At 38.2% G+C, this 25,790-nt stretch overlaps 7 protein-coding genes across 8 annotated transcripts; 3 read left to right on the forward strand and 4 right to left on the reverse strand.

Annotated features, from left to right (window-relative positions):
• Window positions 1–479: 479 nt before the first annotated feature.
• LOC18008738 lies at window positions 480–1,455 on the reverse strand. Its single transcript, XM_006390255.2, has one exon. The coding sequence runs from the start codon at window positions 1,300–1,302 to the stop codon at window positions 550–552; it is 753 nt and encodes a 250-aa protein (XP_006390317.2). The 5' UTR covers window positions 1,303–1,455; the 3' UTR covers window positions 480–549.
• Window positions 1,456–3,545: 2,090 nt separating this feature from the next.
• LOC18008837 (50S ribosomal protein L31, chloroplastic) lies at window positions 3,546–4,352 on the reverse strand. The gene is made up of 2 exons (XM_006390256.2): window positions 4,176–4,352; window positions 3,546–4,089 (listed from the first exon to the last, which is right to left on the reverse strand). Exons 1-2 carry the CDS (start codon window positions 4,242–4,244, stop codon window positions 3,715–3,717), a joined length of 444 nt encoding a protein of 147 aa, XP_006390318.1. The 5' UTR covers window positions 4,245–4,352; the 3' UTR covers window positions 3,546–3,714.
• Window positions 4,353–4,497: 145 nt separating this feature from the next.
• LOC18007916 (zinc finger CCCH domain-containing protein 16) lies at window positions 4,498–7,010 on the forward strand. The gene is made up of 10 exons (XM_024156763.1): window positions 4,498–4,618; window positions 4,890–5,064; window positions 5,165–5,259; window positions 5,369–5,464; window positions 5,566–5,659; window positions 5,778–5,992; window positions 6,102–6,187; window positions 6,297–6,597; window positions 6,707–6,779; window positions 6,871–7,010. The coding sequence occupies exons 1-10, from the start codon at window positions 4,581–4,583 to the stop codon at window positions 6,904–6,906; spliced, it is 1,209 nt and encodes a 402-aa protein (XP_024012531.1). The 5' UTR covers window positions 4,498–4,580; the 3' UTR covers window positions 6,907–7,010.
• A 2,741-nt stretch (window positions 7,011–9,751) lies between these two features.
• LOC18008253 (ornithine carbamoyltransferase, chloroplastic) lies at window positions 9,752–12,077 on the forward strand. The gene is made up of 5 exons (XM_006390258.2): window positions 9,752–9,984; window positions 10,388–10,722; window positions 10,965–11,096; window positions 11,358–11,633; window positions 11,744–12,077. Exons 1-5 carry the CDS (start codon window positions 9,783–9,785, stop codon window positions 11,924–11,926), a joined length of 1,128 nt encoding a protein of 375 aa, XP_006390320.1. The 5' UTR covers window positions 9,752–9,782; the 3' UTR covers window positions 11,927–12,077.
• Window positions 12,053–17,577, reverse strand: LOC18008362 (auxilin-like protein 1). 2 transcript variants are annotated; one of them, XM_024153373.1, is made up of 8 exons: window positions 17,032–17,577; window positions 13,302–16,761; window positions 13,157–13,205; window positions 13,004–13,071; window positions 12,855–12,920; window positions 12,671–12,760; window positions 12,391–12,567; window positions 12,053–12,282 (listed from the first exon to the last, which is right to left on the reverse strand). In XM_024153373.1, exons 1-8 carry the CDS (start codon window positions 17,388–17,390, stop codon window positions 12,247–12,249), a joined length of 4,305 nt encoding a protein of 1,434 aa, XP_024009141.1. In that variant the 5' UTR covers window positions 17,391–17,577; the 3' UTR covers window positions 12,053–12,246. The 2 variants fall into 2 exon arrangements, with proteins under 2 accessions (XP_024009141.1, XP_024009138.1); XM_024153370.1 differs by having other exon boundaries at window positions 13,157–13,208.
• A 1,348-nt stretch (window positions 17,578–18,925) lies between these two features.
• LOC112082173 (uncharacterized mitochondrial protein AtMg01250-like) lies at window positions 18,926–19,360 on the forward strand. The gene has a single exon (XM_024149291.1). The coding sequence runs from the start codon at window positions 18,926–18,928 to the stop codon at window positions 19,358–19,360; it is 435 nt and encodes a 144-aa protein (XP_024005059.1).
• A 4,428-nt stretch (window positions 19,361–23,788) lies between these two features.
• On the reverse strand, window positions 23,789–25,521 carry LOC18008812 (isoflavone reductase homolog P3). Its single transcript, XM_006390261.2, has 5 exons — window positions 25,175–25,521; window positions 24,935–25,069; window positions 24,566–24,809; window positions 24,278–24,481; window positions 23,789–24,155 (listed from the first exon to the last, which is right to left on the reverse strand). The coding sequence occupies exons 1-5, from the start codon at window positions 25,358–25,360 to the stop codon at window positions 23,989–23,991; spliced, it is 936 nt and encodes a 311-aa protein (XP_006390323.1). The 5' UTR covers window positions 25,361–25,521; the 3' UTR covers window positions 23,789–23,988.
• Between the last annotated feature and the right edge of the window lie 269 nt (window positions 25,522–25,790).

The following is a 25,790-nucleotide window of genomic DNA, read 5'->3' on the forward strand; positions in this document are numbered from 1 at the left end:
TTACTATATACAATCAAAATTTATGATAATTTTTTATGTGATAATTGATTTTTAACCTGTAAATGTTTTTAAATGCATTTAATGTTATCTTCAATTTTATTAACAACAATACTGGTAATAGCTATGGTTTTTTTATAAATTTTAAACTTATGAATATGTATATTTTTATATGAAAAATTAATATGGTGTTAAAAACTATTTTATTGTGATAGTTATGATTTTTAATTATAATTTATATTATGAGATTTATTTTAATTTTAAAATATAACATTATTTAAAAAAGTTTTAAAAAATTATATACGGAAAACAAATTTTCTCTATTAATAAAATATCATGGTTCCAACCTTATTAATTTATAGAAGTTTTACTGTATATTGAAATATGTGGGGCGACATAATAAAAAAAAGTTACCCATCTTTATTTATATTATTAGTAATAAAGATAAACGTTTTAAAACATAAGCATAAAGACCACCGAATCTTAAAAAGTCACTGGCTCCTAAAATTATCTTCCCAGTTATATATGTTTTTAATACTTGCTAGTTAACTTTTAGCACGAGCCATAGACAGCACAAACAAGCCCTTGCCATTGAACAGCGTCGTTTTCCAGAACGAGACTCCTCTTCTTCTCCATTATGAATTTCTCTACCTTCAAACGAAACTCCTCACTGCTCAGTCTCTCTATCGCCGATTCCGTCCTCCGAAACTCCGTCACCGGCCGAATATTTTCCTTCTTCGTCTTCGATTTCGTCCTCCTATAAACTCCCTTACATTCTGTTGTTAACGCCTCCCGATCAGCCTCCGCAGGCACCTCCGTGAAAAGCGCCGGAACGATCTGCTTGTTTGAATCATCGTTCTCATCGGAGGCGTGTTGTTCTGGTTGATCGGTACTAACAATAGTACTTCTCTCGTCGTTCGAATCGTCATCCTCCACATCCTCACCGGAGGCGGTTACGATTACGGCGGAGGAAGAGGTGTATTGATCGTACAGATCTGGTTCGGTACTAACAGTACTTCTCTCGTCGTCGCGTTCGCGAGATAGAAGGAAAATTAAAGCGACGATTATGTTAGCGAAGACGAAGACGACGGAACGATTGGTTACAATGACCGCTCCGGTCCGGTGAAACCAATCGCCGGCAGCTCGAAGTGAAATCGCCACGGTCGGGAACCACATGTAGCAGAAGGAAGCTACGGCGGCTGAACGTAGAATGTTCCGGAAGCGTCTGCGGTTGTTGTACCTCCTCATCGCTTCCGCTTTCTCCGCCTCCACGCCGTGGAATTCGAACGGCTTCGTCATCGTCATTTCTTTTGACTGTCTTTGTTTTGTTTCCGTGAAAACAGTGAAGGTATAAATGCGTTTGCTCTATCTTTTGATTTTAAAGTTTTGAGAAATTTAAGACGATTGAATATTTCGATGACAAAAACGATTCTAATCAAAATTTTCCGGGAAAACTGAAATCGGGAAAGTGAAGCGATTGAGAGAATATTTTGCTTGGCGAAGGAGATATATATACACTGACACTGATACGGAAATACGATCTTGGTCTTTTTATATGGTATTCGAATTAATGTCCCCTTTGCCTTTTGCTGCTTAGTTCAATATTGTTTGGCATTTTCCTAACAACCTATATATTGTTTTGGAGTTTTTGATTTTGCGGACATTATCCAATATTCAATAATGATAGCACAATACAATTTTTTTTTTCATTTTTCCCTTCTTTTTATTATTAAAATGTAGGAAAGAACTTGGAGAATTCTTTAACTTCGATATGTTTTGTCTTCTGTCCTGATTATGAAAATAATGATTAGTTGTCTACCAAATGCCATAACTAATAACTATGCTATCAATACCAATATTTTTTCTATATGGAAACTTGCATGTACATAAAGAGATCCATTCTTAATGTTAGTTCATTTACAGATCTAGTTTCCTATCGTATATATACTGAATCAATTTCAACTTACTATAAATGAACGCTACCTTTTTCTAACAAAATATTCGACTGCATATTTGAAAAAGAAAAATCATAATAGTATATAAGTTTTAATTACTTGGACATGGACTTGTGTAAGCCAAAGTAGCCCATGAAGCCACTTGTAAACACTTTCACAAAAAGACACGTGAAAGTCACGCGCCGTCAAAGTAAAAGAGGATTAAACTTATCCAGACTCGCATAATGATGTGAGCAACGGTATTAGCTAAGCCTGCTCACATTTACGAGCTTCATGGATTTCGAAGGAAATGGTCGAGAATAACGTGAGATGTGATGAGTCACGTGCATGAAGAGAACTTGTTACACATAGGATAGGGATAAATGTGCAAATGTTGTTTTAAAAGTTCTCAATGCGGAATTATTGTAATATAGACGGAGCTAGTGGCATTTTATTGCAGGCAGAGACTGGTTTGGTATAACAACGGCGCTAAACACTTTCTGATCAAAGCGTCGCCCCGAAACAAACGATTAGCATTATTTCGACATAAAACAATTGTATTATCCCAGCAAAATTAAAATTTATTTAACCCAACAAGAATCGAACATAATGAATTATTGCAACATAAACATAAACAACCCAATTAGATACGGTTAGACATAATGTTCTACTAACCCAACACAGTGTCTTTCATCATTCAAATGTTGGGAGACAGGAAAACACTACTTTATCTTAAACATTTCATTTATCTACATAAAAACATTTTTATTTATAAATTTTAAGCTTTATGATCTATACATACCTGTCAAGTAATTATCGCAACTTCTTCTATGCTTTCATTTTTTATAAATTTTGAGTCTATACTTCTCTTTCAAGTCAGTACCGCCAAAGTCCATTCTTTTTATGATTACTTTTAACTCTACATGTCCATTTTAAAGTATCTAAACATATCAAACCCAATTTGTTAGGCTCATTTTTACTTCACTAACAATTTAGCAGTAAAAGAAAACTCTCTGAGCACAAACAAAAACATACTTCTATAAAAGGCCCACTAACTAGTGTTTGCCTTTCAAACGTCCAATGAAAACCAGACCGTATTGCATTTGGGTATGGCAACAGAATGGCAACCATTTGAGTTCTGTGCTTAGAGTTTGATGTGACTGTAAAATAAGACACTGCATCACAGTTCATGTTCTGCCTGAAAAACGTCAGCAGACATTTGCATAGACCTTGATCATGTTCAACTTTCTGCAAATCCGATACTAGAAAATGAACTCAAGCAGCTAATCAACACAACATTCTCACACCAACAACTTACACCAATCATTATGTTCATGTCATAACCTCATAGGATTAAAATTATCACCATCCGTGGCAAATAAGAAACTATTCTATGAGCGTAGTGACAAAAACACAAGAATCAGTTGCCATGTTCCTAATTTCTCACTCTCAGTGTATCTACATTAATATCCATCAAATTCAAGTCAAACTCAAGATTTTGACTAGTTAAAAGGTTTGTCTTTCAGATTTCTACTTATAACACTGATCTGAGAATCAGAATTAATGATCACATAAGATGAATCAGATTCCAGTTTCCTTCTCAGTTTCTACAACTTTCGAGGAAACCAATTGCATTCAGAAGCATAATCAATTGCATTTAGAAGAAATGTAACTCACAATTTAACAGCCTAAGCTTTTCGATTGAATAGAAAATACACAAATTCAAGATTTACGAGAACGCTCGAGAGACAAACCAAAACGAAAACTCCGATTTATCCTCTCATTATTTCTTCTTCCCTTTACCTCCAGCCTTACTTTTCTTGGTGGGCAAGACGATTTCTCCTTTGAGCACAGGAATCTCCATAATCTCAGAGAGCCCAGCGAACCTCTTACGGAACTTCTCCACCTGATCGGCGTCCACCATCATAGCCGAGCGGTTCCCGAGGTAAAACGGATGGTTACCTGACCAAACATCAACGACGTACTCTTTCTTAGTCCCTCCGGTAGTCATCACCAGCTCTCCGTTGCAGTAAACCTTGGCGTCCTCGTGAAACTCTGGGTGCAAATCCTTCTTCCTGCACGTTACTTGAACCACCACCGGATTGCTTCCCATCGGTTTTTTCCCTCCTTTCGCTCCAATCGCTGCCGCCATAACCGGCTATTTCGCGAAACCCCCAACACGAAATTTAGCGATTTTTGGAGGAGAAATAGACGGAGAAAGAAGAGGAGGAATTTCGAGATTACCTTTCTAATTACCAGAGAAGGAGCAGACGGATTAATCTGGAGAAACGAGTTCGGAAGAGAAACCGCCATTTTTGTCGCTTCGGCTGCTACTATCTCTTTCTCTCTTTTCCTCTGGTGTACAAAGCACTTGGCTGGATCTTAACGATGGATAAGGGAATGAGGGAAAATGAAGATGATGAATTTTCGGCGGATTTACGTTTATAGCCCTAAATACTTTGGGTGTATACACGAGCCGGGCCCAAAGTTCTGAGGGTAGGAAGGTCATTTACGTAGAGACCCACTTTTGTTCTGTTTAATCACTTCGTCGTCGATCTAACGCTTCATTTTGTTCCTTTTTTAAAAGCAAAATATATATAGACGCAGATACATACAGAGTCCGAAGGTTTCAAGTTTTCAGCAGTGAGCATGAGAAAGGAACTTTGCAGAAATTTTCAGCGTGGCAGGTAATTTCAATGTTCTTCATTTTCTTCATTTTTCTTTCGTTGATTTTAGGTTCCTTTGACTCAATTCGTTACTTGTGCGCTGTTTTTAAAGAGCTTTTCAAGTTTGATTCAACTACATAAATTTAGGTTTCCCCTTCTCTTCGTTTCCGCCATGAATGTCCATTTACTTGCTTCGGAATTTGTGGGAAACTTGTAGTGTTAGAGTCGTGTTTCTGTCTAAGAGTGGAGAACTAAATATTGGATTCATCGTCCCTTGGTGCTGTTCTTGCAGTTGTAGGTTTGGGGAAGGATGTAGATTTCTTCATCCACAGCAAGCTAAGCCAAATAATCCCTTTGGGTTTGGTACACAATCCAGAGATCAGCAACCACAACAGCAACAACAGAAGAGTTCTAATCCTTTTGGATTTGGTGTACAAGGTGGTTCCAACAGACCAAATCAATTCCAGGTTCTATTGGTTTTCCTCCTTTTAGATTAAGTATTGTTTATTTGATAAAATGTGCTTGCTCTTGATTCAATGGTGACATGGTCATGCTTTTGCGAGTCAGCCTTTTGAGAATAAATGGCAACGAACTCCTTCTACACCTGGTGGTGGTGCTTCTACACAGCAGACTGGTAAACAGACGCAACAGGCAGACCATAAGTGAGTAAATATATATATGTTATGCTTATGATTGTGCTAGTTCTAACATCCATTTTTAGCTGTTTGTTTCTTTGGTAATTTACTGTTCTGTCTTGGTTACTTTGCACAGATGCACAGATCCTGCTGCGTGTAAGCGGGTGATGCAAGACGATTATAAGAATGAGAGACCCATGTGGAAGCTCACATGCTACGGTCACTGGAAATAGTATGTATTGCTTCATGATTAGATCCACACATCCTTTGATCTTTAATCACTCTATATAACGTTTTCTGATCTTCTCTATGTTCCTTTTTTTTATTTCTTAGCTTTCCTTGTGACGTTACCGGTGATATCAGCTACGAAGAGTTACGTGCGATGGCATATGACGAAGCTAAACGAGGAATACCTCTACAGTCTATTGTGAGATTAACATTTATTATAGGTTTTACACAATCAAGTCCTTTCCACATTCTACTTTTTCTCATAAGACATAAGTTGATTTCATCTTTTGCTGGCTTATCAACGATGCATTATATAGGTTGAGAGGGAGAGGAATTTGCAGAATTCCAAAATAGCTGAGTTTGAAAACTTTCTACGGAATCCTTACACAGGCTCTGTTACCACCAATCAAAGTCCGTTTGCTGCACCTACTCCTAGGATCTTCCCACCAGCTAATCAGATAAATTCCCCTCCAGCGTTCTCGAGCTTCAATCAACAACCCGCATTCCCAAATACCAATGGTGCTGGAGTTAGGTATCAGCTTTTGTAGGCTTTCTCCATTATCTACATCCTTGTAGTTTGTGTTGCTTTCTTGAACTTTCGGTTTCCATCTTTCTCTCTGGCCAACTATTCATCCACACAGTTCATCTGGACCTCCGAATCCCTTTGCACGCTTTAATCAACAACCAAATGCCTTCAGCGTCAACACTCCTCAAACTGTTCCTTCAGGTACCTTTTTTCCCCGAACTTTCAGGTTCTATTTTTGAAGTTAAAATTTGGTTGGAGGCTGAGACTCCATTATCTTAAACCTCTTTTGCAAAACAACAAATGATCACAGGTCCCTCGGGTTACCAGAGTCAGCCATCAGTAGCATTCAAACCAGCGTCGTTTGGACCTGGACCAGGAATTGCCACTGGTCCCTCTGGTTTCCAGAGTCAACCATCAGTAACATTCAAACCAGCATCGTTTGGACCTGGACCAGGACTCGCCCCAGCTCCACAAAACAGTAACATGTTTCCTTCAATAACTCCGACCCCGGCTCCTAACACTTCCCACACTAATCAGAACGGATTCAACTTCAATTCCCCTGTTGCATCTTTCACGGCGCCTGTTACAGACACAACAAATACATCTTCCGGGTAAGTGCTCATTCTATTTCCAGATTTTCCACCGTGAAAAGTAGATCATCAAAATATGCTATAATGTTTCACACGTTTCTTACTTGAATCATGTGCGGAAACATTGCAGAACCGAGCTGCAAGCAGAAGGTGCTCCTGTTGATACTAGCATCTGGTTAAAGGAGAAATGGAATCCTGGAGAGGTAAACGGCTCAAAAATCCTTTAAGTTAAATTACAAAATTTTACTGCAAGACTATAATATTGAGATTATACTGTTGCTTGTTTGCCTGCAGATTCCGGAGCAAGCGCCGCCTAGTGCATTTGTATAACAATACTGAAAGAGTCATATTTGTTGCCCTACCCATTGACTCTGTGTTTCTTCTGTAGCAAAGAAGCTCAGTTATGAAATTACGGGTAGAAAAGTATTTAAAAATGAGTTTTGTCAATCTTCTTACGATCATCTGTCTATATGATTTTTGTCAAACTATTAAGGTTCAAAATGTTGCCATAAAGGTCTGAAAGACTAAAATCTTGAATGAAAAACTGTTCTTTAGGTAAAAAAAAGAACTCATATCAAGAAGGTATTCACATTCTTAGAGCGTCACATTCTTAGAGCGGTAGTTAAAAATTTGAGAAAATTACCTAGAGTAACTTACGATTTTCTTATAACAATAGAATAACCCATAAATATTTTATAACTCATATAACTTACTAATCACTAACAAAAATCAATAATTCCTAAATTACCCTTATTTGTTTTATAATTTTATTTTCAATTGGTTTTTATAAACTAATTATTATTTACAGAAAAATCAAATAATATTTTTTTTATTAAAGGAAATTGGTATCTCTAGTTTTAACCCTAAATCAAATGTAATAAATTACAAAGTTTGGATGCCAACATAGAAAATTTGACAGACTTATGTGAAGTTTACAAGTTTCCGTTAGATTTCAAATTGAATTTTAGCAGACTGATTATTAGCCTGCAAACATTTCGCAGACATTCGTAATGTCTACAAATATCCGGCAAACTACAAAACTAATCAGGTGGACTTACTTTCAATTTGGGGATGATCGGTAGACTTACGGGAAATCTGCATGTTGTTAAGAGACTTCAAAATTCTAGCCAGCAGACTTGTATTTACTTTACGAAAAGTCGACAGATGTTCCTATAGTCTGCATATTCTAAGTAGACTTAAAAATACTATCTTGTAGACTATCTGCAAGTCTGCAAAGAAAATTTTCAAATCTGGCAAAACCACATGGACTTTATGCCAGTCTGCTGGTTTGGATTTTGAAATCTGTTTAAATCACATAGACTTCATGTAAATCTGTCGGTCATCAGCAAACCGAAAAATAGTCTGCGGGATTGGTTTTGAAGTCTTCTGCAGATATGTAGACTTCTCAAATGTCAGCCAATTATCTGCAGACTTGTAATTAGTCTGCATGATTAGATTTTAAAGTTTATCCAAGAGTTGTAAATTTTACATAAGTCTACTGAAAATTTGTAGACTTTATGAAAGTCTACCGAATGTCTATAAACTTCTCTAGAAATGAGTGTGAAACTGACTATTGGAGTCTGCAAAAAAAACTTGTCGACTTTATACAAATTTACCAAGTGTTTATAAACTTTATATAAGAGCCTACATATGAAATCTTTAAAAATACATAAACTCAAAAATCTATTAGAACATGGTAGATTTCACATGTTTTTTGTCTTCTATATTAAAACGTTTTAGTTACCTTAATATCTATAAACTTAATTTGAATGATTTTATTCCTTGTTCACCATGGGTTTTAAAACCTTAAAAAAAGTAGTAGTATAAGGAACAATATACACAATCTATGAATCCGAGGAACATAATCAAATAGAAATTAGCCAAGTTACAATTTTGTAAAGGAATTATAAAGTGGACAGCTTTTGGAGAATTGTACCTTCGTTGATGGCTCATGAAAAAAAAAGGGAAAATAACTCAACAATAATTTTCAAAAATGGATTTCTATTTTAAAAATCGAACGTTTACTTTTTCAATAACCTGTTGATGTGTTTTAATGTTTGTTTTATTTACTCTAATTGGATTTTCGTTTTGAGTTATTTTATGTCAATTAGTAATGAATTTGCTTTAATTATTATATTTGGTATTTATGTAATAAATAACATATTTTAAAGGTATTATAGAGAAAATACCTTCCAGAAAATGTGTTAATTTTTCCAATCATATATAAAACAGTACAAATTATTTTCTGTTGAGTTTTGAGTTTGTAATTATCGATTAGAAGAAAAAAGTTATGTTTAAATCTTGTACTGTTTTACATGAAAATGGTTAATACGACACAAATAAATATAGGGACATTTGTTACAATAACTTTAAAAATATGAGAAATAGATAATGTTATAAATTATTAATATAATATTATTATAAGGCTCATATCATAAATATATTTAAGCGGAATGGTATTATTCAGTGAGATATAGTAAGATATAAGTATGATTAAGTTTTTGTAATGCTATATATCTCTCATTATTCATGAAATACATTGTTGTATATATTCCGTGAATAATGAAAACTATATATAACATTACAAAAGACTTAGTTAAAAAACTTAATTAAAAGTTAAAACTATATATAACATTACAAAAACTTAATTAAAAACCTTAGTTAAAACTATATATAACATTACAAATATTTAGTTATTACAAAAACTTAGTTAAAAACCTTAGTTAAAACTATATATAACATTACAATATATAACATTACAAAAACTTAGTTATGCCAAACATCTAGTAAAAGTCACCTTATTTAAATCTTTTTTTATTCATTGTTTTTTTTTATTTTTATTCAAAACACCTTATCAGTACAAATAGTCTTTAAATTTTTTCTAATATTGAAATAAAAAAAGACTTTCATGCTTATAATGTATCGTGAATAGAAAAAAGAATAAAAATTATTGTGTATGAATTTCTGAATAATGAGAACTATATATAACATCATAAAAACTTAGTTATACAACATGTTATCGATGTGGGACAAAAAACACAAGTTGCCTATGTAAAAAAATGAGCGTCCAAGCCCAAAAAGTTCGAAGATGGGCCTTCATAAAGCCCAATAACAAAAATCCCATCGGAGAAACCGAGTCGCAGGCGATATAAAGGTAAAGAGAACAGTGTCAGTGAAGAAGAGAGTCATCAACCTGACTTAAGACGATGGCGGCTATGGCTTCTCACGTTTCGACACCCCGATCACCGGCGCTTTCCCTCTCCTCTTCATCGTCCTTCTTTCCCGGCACTACTCTCAGGAGATTCTCCGCCGTATCACTCACTTCTCCGGCGAGCTTCTCCTCTCTCCGCCTTCGTGTCTCCTGTCAAGCTTCCTCCGTCACTTCCCCTTCTACTTCCGATGTGAAAGGTTTTTGTCTTTATTTTCTAGTTCGGCGCTCTAATTTACCATATTCTACGAAGCTCCATTCTAGGTTTCAATTCCACCACTCATCAGCATTTTAGTCTGATGTTCGCATATTCGCAAATGAGAAATTGTGTGTCAATTGACACTGTTTGCCTCTATTTATTGAGGAACGTACGCAAGTTTTTTTAATTCCTTGGCTATGCTTCTTTCATGTATAGATCTATTTCCCGAGTATTGTGACTTGTGAGGTTATTCTTTCCATTTTCGTATTTTGATTAAGCGTAAATTTCTTCTCTGAGCATGATATCTTAATCCAGAACACCATCATTTGGTAAAAAGATATCTTCTTGTTGTCTTCGGAACTATAGAATAAAACTCTTTCCTGCTTCTTGTTTGCGTTCTGCAGGAAAATCTGACCTGAAGGACTTTCTGCACATAGATGATTTTGACACAGCGACCATAAAGCAGATTTTAGACAAGGCTTCAGAGGTCAAAGCCCTGTTGAAATCAGGGGAGAGGAATTATTTACCTTTCAAAGGGAAGTCTATGTCAATGATCTTTGCAAAACCGTCCATGAGGACCAGGGTATCGTTTGAGACTGGGTTTTTCTTGCTTGGTGGCCATGCGTTATATCTGGGACCTAATGATATCCAGATGGGTAAGCGGGAAGAAACCCGTGATGTTGCTCGTGTTCTGTCACGCTATAATGACATCATTATGGCCCGTGTATTTGCTCATCAGGTATGCTGGTGAGTTTTTTTTATTGCTTTATTAAAGGACCTACTAGATGGAACGCTATAAGAAGTGTACAAACATTGCTATGGCTTGTTCTACCCTCAGAACTTTAACTGCATTCTCATTTGTGTTTTAGTGTCGTGTTAGTGGCATGAATATTCGTTTTTCAACTGATCTCGATTCAAGTTTGCACTTCCTTCTAATTTCGGAAAGCTGAATGACGGAACTTGAATCTACTTCTTTTTCAGGACATTCTTGATTTGGCTAACTACTCGAGCGTACCAGTTGTCAATGGTCTCACAGATCATAACCATCCTTGCCAAATCATGGCCGATGCCCTCACAATGATTGAGCACATTGGTCAAGTTGAAGGGACAAAGGTTAGTTAACCTTGTCGCCAGCTGCATGCTACTATGTACTTTCCTTAACTTCCGTCAGCGGTAGATTAGGTAGTAGATGCATGTTACTCAAACCATTAAGAAAACAGAAACAAACCCATGATTAGTGCATATACTCTGGACATCAAAGATTATCCATTTCAAAATCATCTGCAAAATAAAGCACAACTAGTGTGATGATCTCATATTCTATGTTCACACAGAAAAAGTTATCTTTACTGACATTGGTTCAACAAACTTCAGGTCGTCTATGTTGGAGATGGGAACAATATGGTCCACTCATGGTTAGAGTTGGCATCCGTTATCCCTTTCCATTTTGTCTGCGCTTGCCCAAAAGGGTTTGAACCAGACAAAGAAAGAGTTTTGAAGGCAGAACAAGCTGGATTAAGTAAGATAGAGATCATCAATGACCCTAAAGAAGCTGTCATTGGAGCTGATGTTGTGTACTCAGACGTATGGGCCAGTATGGGGCAAAAGGATGAAGCTGAATACCGCCGTAAAGCATTCCAAGGATTCCAGGTACCATATTTCTTTCTTATATGAAAGTCTCTGTGGCTTAGTTTCGGTACAATATTGGGTATCTTACTAAAGTACACGGATTCACGGTTATCTATTATATTCAATTGTAGGTGGATGAAGCACTTATGAAGTTGGCTGGTCCAAAAGCCTATTTCATGCATTGTTTGCCTGCAGAAAGAGGAGTCGAGGTGACCAATGGAGTCGTGGAGGCTCCTTATTCCATTGTCTTCCCACAGGCGGAGAATCGCATGCATGCCCAAAATGCGATTATGCTTCATTTGCTCGGCTTTTAAACCGCCCCTTTGTTATCTTAGCTCTATCACGCGTTTGCTTGTGTGCCATTGACTTAATGTACTATTATTATTAACACTAGTTTGAGAAACCTTGATGAATAAATTATTGTGGATGGTTTAGCTGGGAATAAGAATGAGCTTCTTTTCTATATGTATGACCTCATGGATACAAATATTTATTTCTTGGTTATTACATCTCTAGATCTGTCTTCATCCCATATCATAGCTCGTTCCTGTTCTTGGGGATGGTTAGTTCTAAATTGCAGGGTGACTTTTGATATTAGGGGTAAAGGAAGATCCGAAGGTTCACACCATCTTAGTTATCGTTCGTCTGCACCAAATTTGTTCCATGCTTCCTGTAGAATCAGAAAGAAGCCAGTTAGAGACTGTTTTGCTTAAGGATGTAACTCAAGCAAGTGGAACTGATATATCGAAGAGATAGAGAGAGAGGGAGAGAGCCAAACCTTGAGAAGGTCAAAAACCTTCTCGCAAATGTACTTCTGTTGTGTGGATGCGCCACGTTGTTGAAGCTTGTCGGGATGAACGTAAAGAGTTGCCTTTCGGTAAGCTTTTCTCACAGAAGCACTTGACACAAGATCAGTGAGAGGAATTGGTTTCCATCCACTCTCTGCTCCAAGGATCTGCAAATCATCAAAAACCACAGGACAATAATCGTTAAAAGACTGATCCTCTGATTCAAGAAAGAGTTTGATAACTATGGAACAAATGAGGGAAAACAGTTACATATTGGAGTGTTGAGAGCAGTGCCCGCAAGTTGCTTTCCTTTCCATTCGACCACCGTTTGACATCAGCATCAAGAGATTCCGCGAGCCTCTGCAATTTCAATTAGAGAAGAAGGATTAGCGCAACCAAATTTCAATGACCATATTTATGAGAATTATCTGATGCTAACGATTATGTGGAATACATTTCTCTCTGCCTGCTCTTTCTGGGCCTTGAGATCACGAAGTTTCTTCTCTGCAAGAGCCTCTGCCTGGAATGATGACATCACACGAACATGTTTTAGAAGAGAAACTGGGATTATACTATATACAGATGAACAGATGGTGTACATACCGCACGTTCAGATGTTCTATGATGTCTCTCAGATCTAGCTTTACATCTCTGGATTGGCTCACCTTTGGCTTCATCAAGCAAATCGATATGTACAGGTCAGTGTGTAGATCAAACATCCTGGAAACGAAAATATATACATCTACAGAAACCTACCAGTCTGGTTTGAAGAACTTGAAGGACCCGAATTTTTGTTCTCTGTCCCCTGCTAAAGTATTTCACGGATCACAATATTACATGAGAGCTATGGCAGATAAGTTGAATGGAGAGTCTTTATAAGAAAAGAGGGGTTGAAACTCACAGAAGATGAGGGGCCTCGTCTATCACCAGAAGAGCCAAATGACTTGCTGCCACCATAACTTCTTGTTTGAGAAGCAGCTGACTTACCAGATAATGCTTTTTCTAGGGCACGTTCTCTGGCCTCAGAGAGTGCTCTTTCTACAGCAGCACGCTCGGCTCTGAGTTTGGCTTGCATTGAAACCTTCTCAGCTGATGATAACTTATCATTTACCTCAACAGATCCCTTCTCTGATCTCTTTGGAACCTCAAAAGTCCCTCTTCGGGGCACTCCTGCCTTTGCTTTCTCCATTGCGGCTTTTCCCGCCCTTTCCCTAGCATCAGCAAACGCCCTTTCCCGGGCTTCACGGATAGCTCTTTCTACCATAAATCTCTCCTTCTCTCTCTCTCGTTCTTTCTCTTTTGCTTCATCTTTCTTTTTCAGATGTTTCTCAACTCGCTCAGCTTCGTTTTGTGAAGCATCAGAAGTAGCATCTCCCTCTTCTTCCGTAGATGATCGACAACTATCCACTCCCTCATTGTCTTTTATGTTTCTATCTGTTGCTGCGTCAATCTTTTCGTCTCCTTTGGGCAAACAACAGGAAGACTCAGCTGGTTCTACATTGCTTCTATCTACTCCCTCCTTTTGACTCTCCAACGGGTGCTCTTGTTCTGTCTTATTTTCATTGTTCCCTTCACCAAGACTTGTTTTCATTTCATCAGCTTCTTCTTTGGTTTCCTCCAATTCTTCAGGCTTGCTTGCTCCTTGATCCTGCAGATGACCAGCCAAACTTACCTCCACATAAGACTTGATTTTGTCGTCATCCTCTACAACACTCCAACCACTTTGAATTGAATCAGAATCTATTTCTTCAACGTGCTCTTCTGTGCTGCTAGCAGCACTGTTTTTTTCATGGAATTGATCACTGAGATCTTGCTCAACGCCAACCTCCTCAGCATATGAATCACCTTGTCTTATTTCAAAAGATGACCTGCTGGTGTCAGTATCTATACTACCGTCGATCTTGATTTCGTCTGCTAGTTCCCGCCTTTGCTCAAACATCTCGTCAGATTTATTTGAGTCCGTTTCACTACGATCATATTCAAGAATTTCAGCCCGCTCGTTTATCTCATCAAGTTCAGAAAATCCTTGATCCCAGCCAGATTCTTGAAATACTTCCGGTACATCTTCACCTTCTTGGTCGCTAGCCATTCCAGTGGCCTTTAGCTCTTCTCCAATCAGTTCACGGACCAAAGACGTTTTTCCTTGCACTTCTACTCTACCATCCTCTTCTCTATAGTATCTTTCTTGTGCCGACTCCAAGTCTTCATTTTCTCTTGTATGTGCGTAGGCTTCATACTCCGTCTCCACTTCATTCTGTTCATATATATTTGTACCAGTCGTCTGGCAGTAAGAAGTCTCTGCAGGTTCTTTTCCATTCTCATCTCCAGCTTTTTGATGGATATCAATATACTCCTTTTCAGATTCCAGTAAGCAATAAGTTTCATCCTCGCCCTTTGTCGTATCTGCTGTCTGAAACATCTGTCTAAACATTTGTTTAAGAACGGTCCAATTTTCTTGCAATCCTGAATCATTAGCTTGCTCAGATGTGCTTTCTGTTTCCTCGCTAGGATCACGGATCTTTACACCTTCCATTTGAAATGACCTCTGAGTTGTTTCTGTTTCCCCACTTTCTAGCTGCCAGGGCCTGTTATTTCCCTTCGGAGCCTTTATCATATTATAGACGTCTTCAGAGGTCTTCCAAACTCTTCTTCGCCTGGGAGCCTTGTGCCCTGTCTCCTCGTGTATATTTCCTGGCTCAGGAGTATTTTCTGTGGCAAAAGACACCATAGTTCCAACACTTTCATCGCACTGAGTTTTACTCAAACTCTGATCAGGTGTTGGGAACACTTCCACTTCCTTTACATATGTATTGGTATCATCAGGACCAACAAATATCTCCTGCGGCCTAGAGACTATTTCCTTCTCACCTTCCCGATCTAGAAAATTGTAAGTTGGGTCAGGGTTTTCTTGGACATCTTTTACAGCAAACTTGGATCCATCTTCGAACTCGCAAGCACTTTCAACCTGCCATCCTGTTTCTCGATCCATCTTCTGAGAACACCCCTCTGCCAAAGTACACATTATAGATTCAGATTTCTCCTCTATTTTAGTTTTTCTCTTACTCTCAGTTTCTTGCGGGGTCTCTTCCACTTCCCTTGTAGCAGGTAACATCTCATGTGAGTCACTTTGTTCACCTTGAACCAATTGAGGAAGGATAGAATTTTCCTTTTCTATTACCTGTGGCTCATCCTTTTGTGAAACCTTGCTCCCCGTGAAGGCCTCTACAACACATTTTATTTTACTACCAAGCTGTCCAAATGTATAGAAGGGATTTTCAGTCAATGGTTGCACCTCTTGTTTCATATCAGTTTCAGGTTTGGCTGGTGCAAGGTTTTCTGGCTCCTGCTGCTTACTATTCATAACTGATTTGAATATCCCTCCAGGTAATTCCCAGTGTTTTCGATCTCTTCTTGCATGTTCCTCTTCCATCTTTACCAGTTCTTGCTCTTCAAGCTCTTCCCGCGTATGGTCTGAGGTAGGTTTTAAAATTCCTTCAGGAACTTCCCACAGCTTCCTTGCTCTTTTTGCATGCTGATCTCCCTCGTTTGAACAAGACTGTTCAGAAGAGTTTACCAATTCACCTAGTATTTGAGAATTGTTGTCTCTGATTTCTTCTGTTATTCCTTCAACTGTTATGTCCTCTTTAATCTCAACTTTAGGTTCATCACAAGATTTCGGTTTTGCAGAACTGCGAAAGCCTGACTTTTTCCTTTCCATCATTTGTTTTGCAATATTCATTCTTACTTGAGCCTCTTCAATAGCCTTTTTCAATGCCGCAGAAGACTCAGCAGCAGACGAGTTTACATCTGTTTCAGCATCAAAGTATGAAGGTGAACCTGGAGAATCATCATCTTCAGTTTGAAACCTTCCTGAAATCCCCAACTTCAATCCCATTAATCTTTCAGAAGCTCCATTTTCACCATTGCCTACACGATGCAAGCTTGAAGGTGGTTTCACATCCAGATGTTCAGCACTAGAATCGGTCTTGCACGTGGAGTTATCACGCATACTGCATTCATTTCGACCAATGAGTTTCTCGGAACCTACCTCAGTTTTAGAACTCCGCTTCCTAGAAGCCTTGACTTCCTCAACACCCACACTACATGGCTTCTTCTCAACTGACGGAACAGGTGTTTTACTTTCATTCTTCTGCAACGGACTCATGTTATCAACCAGTTGAGTAGGACCAGCCACAGTGGGGACCTGACTAGGATGAGTAGTCCCATTTTCATTGCGCTGGCCGGTCTGGTGATGTGATAAATCAGAGTGCTTCATCCTAATCATTTCAGGTGACGAATTTAGATTCTTGGCCTCGTTGCAAAGAGGAACATCAGAAGAGCTTCCACCTTTCCTACGATTCCTACACATTGGGAAACAAGCAAAAGCTCAACAACAGAGACCAGTGTTCCACTATTCAATGGTGTAGCTCTCAGAAGAGTCTCCAGCAAAACCTCTATAAAATTCCACACAGATTCAACTCATCACAACTACAGAGAGCTGAAACTATGAACAGCCTAGTGTAAGGAAAGCAGAATCAGCTCTGATTCAGTGTGTGTCGAAAGGAAAAATGAAGAACCCTTGATATCCTTTAAGGTTAAGGTTTAAGCGGAGAAACGAGTAGATAAATTACCTTTTATCATCGTTTTTGGCGGTTTTCCTTGGAGACTTGATGATCACTTCCTTGGGGGTAAAAGCGAAATCGCAAGCTCCAAAGCCTCCAAAAACCGAAGAGTAATCGAGATTGGAACTCCGAACATCGACCTTAACCTTACCACCGTTAAGCTCAGGGACATCGAGAAACGGAATCGACGACGGAGAAGGACCCGAGGCTCGGAAAATCTCGCTGTAATCAACCAGAGGAGATTTAGTACTCGCCGGAGAAGCAAAAACGCCGTCGTATACGGCATTGGCGCTAAAGCTAAGGCTATGGGTACGGTTACTCATCTTCCTGGAGAAAGTAGTAGCAGCGGGAGACTTGTCGTACTCCATTTCTGGGATTGAAAGGAAGGAGATAAAAGGCCTTTTGTTAGGGTTTCTGATTACAGTTCCTTCTTAGCACTGATCTCTTCCTATTTTGTCGCTCTCTCTGGTTTTTCCCTCTTTGCAGACGAAAAATCTGCAGAGCTAAAGAGAGAGCTAGAGAGAGAGAGAGAGATGAGAGTGAGAGCTATGAGCTGTTTTTTTTCTGCCTAGATTAAAAACATACTAATAAATATAGATAAATAATTCGAAAAAGCGCGTGAACAAAATAATAGTAACTGTCCGTAAATAATTGAGAACTGTATATATCGCGAGATTATTATCATTGCTAAGGTAGTACAACAACAATAACCAAATTAACGTTAATATGTGTCGGTCAATCTCTTTCATTAATACTTTAATAAGATGCCTTACCATTTCTTAATATTACTGTGCACATATATAAATTGATAGGCGAGTCATTAATCTGTCTTTGTGTGTTTTATTTTAATGGGGAGTAGGAGTATAAATTGTGTCAAATCAAAACTATTTCACACGCCAATCTTTCTTTTTATTAGTTTGCAATACAGAGAAAACATGTAATAATGTCTTGTCATACCTCAATTTTGTCTTTCTGCTCATTTGTTTTAATTGCTTGTTATTTTCTACAGTTTATTATATATATATATATATATATACGTAATACGTCGTCAAGAGATATTGGTGTTGTACATTTTTGAGGGTCCGTACAATATTATAGCCTTTTTTGGTATATTTAGAGGAAATAACACTCAAATCTACAGTAGAACTTGGTGACCCAAAAAAAAAGTACATTAGAACCATCATGATACTTTAATATTAGCAAACTACGTATTAGCAGCCAGCTAATATATATAACACTACTAGTAGTCCATCTTGACTATAAGCTTTTTTTTTGTATGATACCATAAGAGTATAAACAAAAAAATGTACATATGCTTTACGAATATCCAAATGGTTTTTTGCCTATATATGTTGAAAAGACAAATATATCCAAGCTGTCATCAGTAGTCCATAAAATATCATAAGGGTATCTTCGGAAAGTAGCATAGTGAAAAGCTATGATTTTCTGTACCCTGGCGACCGTTAAACATTATTAGGCTCTTGCCTGTTGTCAAATTGTCACAGTTTTATTTTGTAAATGTAAGAATATTATGGTTACAAAATGTTAGAATGACATACAAGTTATGATTTGCACCCAAATAAAATTAGTTGGGAATTGTTTGTGATGATGTATAATTAACTGCTGCCCCGGTCTTGAATTCTATCTATACGCTTAGCTCAACACATTTTATTTGAGTCTGATTCTTTTCTTTGAGTGTGATGTGATGATTTTTCTTTTGGTTTTATTATGATGATATATTGAGGTTTGGTATCCTAAGATGTTGTAATAAAATTTGGTCTTCATACAAATCATGCAAAAAAAAGAAAACTAAAATCGGAAAAAAAAAGGAGAAGGGATCAAATTTTACTAGAAAACAAGTGGCGTTATAAAAGTGTATATTAAGCTGGCTATCAAGACGGACATGAGCAAAGCATATGATCGGGTTGAGTGGAACTTTCTGAAGTCTTTGATGGAGAAAATGGGCTTTGACCCTCGTTGGATTAAGTGGATAATGTTCTGCATTTCGTCTGTTTCATACAAGATTATTGTCAACGGAGTTCCGAGAGGGAGCATTAAACCTACACGGGGGATCCGTCAAGGAGACCCGATATCGCCCCATCTATTCATTTTGTGCACGGAAGCTCTGATAGCTCAGCTGAGGAGGGCGGAGGAGGCCGGAAAATTCAAGGGATTCGTATTGCTCGAGAAAGTCTGGCGACGTCCCATCTCCTCTTCGCTGACGACAGCCTTTTCTTCTGCAAGGCAGATACCAACCAATGCAAAGAAGTTATTGATATCAACCACTCGTATGGTGAGTCTTCCAGACAAAAAATCAACTATGCAAAATCATCCCTAATGTTTGGAAATCATGTCCCCACTCAAAATAGACTGGAAATCAAAGATATCCTCGGGATTACCCAAGAAGGAGGAATGGGGATGTATCTCGGTCTTCCGGAGAAGATTCAAGGATCAAAGGTTCAAGTCTTTGCCTTCGTGAGAGACCGGCTTCAAAGTCGTGCTAATTCATGGTCAGCTAAGCTCCTTTCTAAAGGAGGCAAGGAGATTTTGATCAAGTCTCAAGCTCAGGCACTTCCGACATATGTAATGTCGTGCTATCTTCTTCCAAAAGCTATTCGCTCAAAATTAAACAGCGCCATCGCGAACTTCTGGTGGAGTACCAAGATAAATGGTGGGGGAATTCATTGGCTAGCATGGGACAAGGTTTGTACTAGTTTGGACGAAGGAGGGTTAGGATTTCGGAACTTGGAGGATTTTAACATCGCACTTTTGGGTAAGCAATTGTGGAGATTTCTACGGTTTCCCAATTCCCTGTTAAGTAGAATCCTGAAAGGAAGATACTACAAATATTGTAGTCCCTTGGAAATATCAGTGTCAAACCGTCCATCCTACGGGTGGAGAAGCATCATGGCGGCTCAACCCCTTCTGCGCTCAAATATTAGAAAGATCATTGGTTCTGGCTTCGATACATGTGTGTGGACAGAACCATGGATCCCGGATTCACCGGCTAGACCCCCGAGAGGAACTGGTGAACCAAGAGACCCCCTGCTCTACGTCAATGCCCTGATAGATTTTGAGACAAAGCAATGGAAGACGGAGCTTTTACAAGAACTTTTCCCTCCGGAGGAAATTACCCTGATTCAAGGGATACGTCCGAGCCGCTCAGTCTCGAGAGACGGCTATAATTGGCCGCTCACCAAATCCGGCATATACACGGTCAGAACCGGATACCTTGTCGCGAGATCCCTGTCTCGCCTTACTTGTGGCCCCCTGTTCAGGGACCGAGTCTCTCCGCACTCACGACACAAGTTTGGAAAATTAAACTACACGAAAGCTCATGCATTTCATGTGGCAATGCCTTTCGGGAGGTGTGGCAACTAATCATCGTCTCCTCCTTCGACATATCGCAAGAGATGGAGATTGTCCCCGTTGTGGAACGGGAGAGGAAACGATCCATCATATACTCTTTGAATGCCCTCCAGCCCGCCAGTTATGGGCCCTCTCCGCGATCCCATCGGCCCCGATGGTGTTCCCATCTTCTTCCTTATATGCATCCTTTGACTTTCTCTTCTGGCGCGCAAAGGATGTTGGATGCTCCGAAGAATCTCTTAAAGCCTTTCCGTGGATCCTGTGGTTCACGTGGAAAGCCCAAAATCGGAAGGTCTTTGATAACTTTGATGAAGATCCTCGAGACACTCTTAACCACGCAGTCCAAGAGGCTACAGCTTGGAGTTTGGCTAATGCCAAAGATGAAGCCAGTCAGCACCGGGGCATTCCCCAATGCGATCTATTCTCCCCTATGCCGAACCAATTAGTGTGCTCTCTGGATGGATCATGGAAGGACTCCGACACCTTTAGTGGCTATGGCTGGTGTTTACGGCAAGGGAGTGTCCTTCTTTACTTGGGATTGAAAGCCTCTAGGAGGGTCCCGTCTCCCCTCCACTCCGAACTTGAAGCTTTGCTCTGGGCGATGGAATGCCTCAAGGAGCTCTCTCTGCCTCGGATTGTCTTCGTCTCGGACTGCGCTGACCTTGTCAACATGGTGGATAACCCCGCAGAGTGGCCATCCTTTGCCTCTGAGCTTGAAGATACTGCTAGCCTTCAACGGTTTTTCATTCCGTTCAGCTTAAAGCGCATTTCTAGAGCGGATAACGTCTACGCGAATTTTCTTGCTAAACAAGCTAGGGCACAAGGATGCGAGTTCGACTTCTTTGGCTCGACGGCTCTCGATTGGCTTTCTCGAGAAGGAAGTCAGTTTCGGATCAACGTCTGAGCTTTAAGTAGTTTTTAGGTGGAAAAAAAAAAGTGTATATTAAGCCTTTGTGTATGTCTTTATCTCGAATGATCACACATGGTTTTGATACAAAGACATGAATTTTTGTCACAACAACTTCCCACATATTCTTATTTCAAACAAACACTTCCCCCCCCCCCCCCACATATATTATTAATATTCATGCACTCCAAAATTTTGAAAAAAAAAAAAAAAAAAACAGAAAACAAGCCAACAGTTGCAATAGTTTTATTTGGTCATATGACTCACATTCATGATGTTAATTTGAAACTTCCCTTGGTGTGTATTGGGATGTGGTCCAAAACTTTATATTACACAGGCTGGTCCAAGTTAAGTACGACAAAAATTTACACACACATATATATTTGGACCAAGTATATGAATTGATCAATTGAATGACCATATATGCACACGTTTGGTAGAAAATGTAATGATTCACAGCTTCATAGTTGCTGGCAATCACCAGGAGCCAGAAGTCATGCATTTCTGGACAAAATTCATATGTTATCGACAAAATACTATGAACATAATATATTCACAGATCGAATAAAAACCAAACACTCTTCGCCATTTCCAAGATCGTTCCTGCTATCACCGCTTTAAGTATTTTATACAACTAAATATTAGAAATTCCAACAGGTTTATTGTTCTTGTTCCCTTCAGAATATAGAGCGCAAAATAAAGTTAGATTGTTTACTTAAAGAAACATCAAAGAGACATTTTGTATCGGGTAGTGGTCTACAAGTGACATGAAATAATATATTTAGTGATCACTGATCACCTAATGATACTATTATAATGCGCCAACGAACGACATATATAGTTGTTGATAATTCGTTTTCCAAACTATGCATTGATTTAAATTATGATTAGGAGTAATAAGAATCCAAACGGAAATGACATCTCAAGAAAAAAAAAGAAAAAAAAGTAACGACATCCATGTGTAAGAGTGTGTGTGTGATGTTGACCTCTTTGCGCATAATTATGTAGAAAAATTGTACTCATAAGTTAACATTTGAAAAGTACATGCAATTTATAACGTACGGACACATCAAACGCCTAATTAGAATACAAATACAAGTTTTTTTTATTAAAAAAAAACTAAGAATATGTGAAATTCGAACTTAACAAGTAATTAAACAACATCCACAAGGTATCATAATTCAGTAGATTTGAAGCATATATCTAATCTAGATATATAATTCGGTTAAGAAAATCATCACTGAAAGAACATCTCGACATTTTCACATAAACTAAATCTAGTACTGTATATATACTTATTTCACTAGTTACCAATTGGTAGTTAAATAGAAATTCACAAACATGCACACTATAAATGCGTAACATACAATTGCATGTAGGAACTAGGAGCATACAATTTTTTTTGTAGGAACATACAATTTTTTCAATTTAATTTCGGAAAGCCTCAATTTTTCATTGGTATTAACTATTAAGTATTAACACTTGGCATGTGACGTACAGATGATTGCTTTAGAGTTCACACATTAAATGATGGTAAGCTTTTATGCAATTGAGATCTAACTGTATAAATCTAGGGTCAATTAAGCTTTTGAGAAGAAAAAAAAAGTAAACGAATGCTTTAAGATCGAGAATCTAATAATGTCAGTCAAAGCACAAAAATGGAGCCCACGATACATACATATACCGTCATTATTTTCGATCTTTTATTGAATAAATAATGTATATATCAAGCTTTTCGATAGGCCATTGGCATCATGAAACCTAATCTGCCATGGCTATTCCAATGTATCTACATGTTTAAAGTGTTTTCAGTTACTACTTTCTTACTAAAAGTAGTCTCTGGACTCTGAGAGAATCTCCTCTCAGCCATATGCATTGCATATTCCATTATTCACACCCAGCCACATGCTTACTTCGCTGTTCTTTCTTTTTAGCAAATTTATATGTGAAAAAAGTCCATCGTTTCGGCCCATTAAAATGGCCCATAATAGATTCGCAGCTAGAAGGTCCAGTTTTAAACGCCGTCGTAGGGAATTAACGTCTCGCCGATAAGCCTCTAGCTGCATCTATTCCCTAAATTTGAGAAAGTATTTAATGCATGCGGGAACGATTCGATATCGAGTAGATCTTGAATTCACTCACTATATTAGAAAGTTTTACAAAAGGTTTTTTCCTCTCTTTCAAGAATTTCCCGCGTGAATTTAATGTTTAAAGTTTTCTTTATACTCCAACTATGTTCTGTTTCCTACTAGAAGTCTAGATACATAAAATTGTTTCTTTTACTATAAACAGAAAACCAACGAGACAAACGACTAATTACCAACCAACAAAACAAAACCAAACCGAAGAGCTACTTACCCAAAAGGCCACAATTATCCACCTTAGTTATGGTTATCGATTCCAATTGGTTTCTGATAAGCGGAATCCGCAGAGTTTTATAGACTCTAGCCATGTATGCTATCTCTGATCTCAAGAGCTCCACAGAGTTGGACATTAATGGATAATTATTAATACAAATTCATGTTTCATAGAAAGATCGTAAGTAGAGGTGATACAAACTCTGTGATTAGACATAAACACACACATAAACAATCTTCACTATTAACAAGAACCGCTTTTTATTCTTACAATACACAAACCCGGATCATGGTCATGGTCATGGTAAATTAGGCGAATATTCACGAAAATTCTCAAGCGAAGTGACTGAGATACTCGTCGATACTCGTGTACTTGACATCAGGGTAAAGTTCAGATGCTTCAAGACCAAACGAAGGCTCTATAGTAAAATTGGTCTGATCTCCCTTCACAAACACCGAGTGGTTTATCGACAGAAGAACATTGATGGGAACCGGAGACTCTGCCAAAAGCAAAAAAAAAAAACATATTTTTATTAGTTCAGCTAGCTAGTTAATGGGAAAATAGGCGGTAAGTAATAAAACTACTTTGAAAAAAAAAAACTCTTTGTGAATGATACAAAACCTTGGATGCTTTTGAGCACTTGTTCCTCTGAGATGTAAGTCTTCTCAAGAGACTTGCCGATCTTGTTCTCCCACAGGCTAACGATTTCATTCATTGACAAAGTGTTCTTAGGAGGATTAATGTAGAGGATTTTGTTAAGAGTCCTTGGATCATCCACTGCTTTGATCGTGTAAGCAGCAATATCTTCCTCCTTGTTGATCACAGCTGCAAAAACCAATTATTATATTAAGAAAATTTTGTTCCTTGTTTTGAGATCCAATTTTTCTCTATTGGACTTAAAGTGTAAACCTTTGGCATTTCCATCGCCCAAAATGGTGACTTTGTCTCTAGGAGGAGAAGTGAGACCGGGCTCGAACTGAACCAATGTAGGCAAGTAGTAACCGGCAAAGCAATTGTTAACAACGTAAGTGTATGGTATGCCTTGTGCTTCTATGGCTCTCCTGATCTCAATCTTCACTGCAAATGCCGATTTCGCTGGCTCAACCGCACTTGTTCTGTCTACGTCTGTCCCGAACTCAGACGGCAAGAATCTCTGCAAAACAACAACGACAACAAATCTAGTATGAGACTGTTGAACGATTGGATATGTATGCCCATTCATCAGATCATATATATCGGATTGCTATATGTAAGAATGGGTTTGAATCAAATACTAACCTTGACGTTACCAGCTTCTTTAATGGCGGAAATGATCTTGGTTTGATCCAAGATTTGCATGCTTCCAATAGTAGATATCACCACATCGACCTGTTTTATTGCCTTGACGAGGCTCTCGTGATCGTTCACATCTCCCTGCCCATACCAAACGATCAAATCAACGTATAGTTTAAGTTTAACACAGACATGGAACCGTCTTAACTACATTAAACTAGTAGAGAAGTAGAGTTTCAAACGTACATGTAGTACTGTGACGCCGAGATCTTTGAAACTCTGGACGATTTTACCCTTGACGGGATCGGAGAGAGAAGCTTCTCTGACGAGAGCGAATGTTTGGTGGCCGGATTTCGCGCTTTCTGCGACGATGAACTTTCCGATGTAACCAGTTCCTCCGATCACCAGAATCTTGCTTTTCTCCGTTGCCATTATTACAGAGAGCGAATGATTTTGGAATGTGAGTGAAGGAATGGCGTTAGCAGGGCAATTTATGGACCAGACATTGCTTAGTATGATACTTACGCTCACCAAACCTTTCCTTAATTTCTAAGATATTTTTTTGATATTTCTCTTGTTTTGTCCCTAATCAGTAATCCCTCTCTCCACCTCAAAACTCTAAATCTATCTAGCTTCACAAAATATAATCATCTTTCCTGATTTACAATAATACCCTCACTGAACCTTCGTTTTATTCGAATACATGTATGGTATATCATTCTCTAAATTTTTAGTTAATCCCTCACATCGTACTTTAATTTGTTTACTTAAAGAATTATAAATCTGTTCGCATATACCCTAATTAAACCTTTGCTTTAACTCTAAGATTTATTGTTCATTAATCATTATCCCTGTCCACAAC

The sequence above is a fragment of the Eutrema salsugineum genome, unplaced genomic scaffold, assembly GCF_000478725.1.
Source record: "Eutrema salsugineum unplaced genomic scaffold, Eutsalg1_0 scaffold_9, whole genome shotgun sequence".
NCBI lineage: Eukaryota > Viridiplantae > Streptophyta > Magnoliopsida > Brassicales > Brassicaceae > Eutrema > Eutrema salsugineum.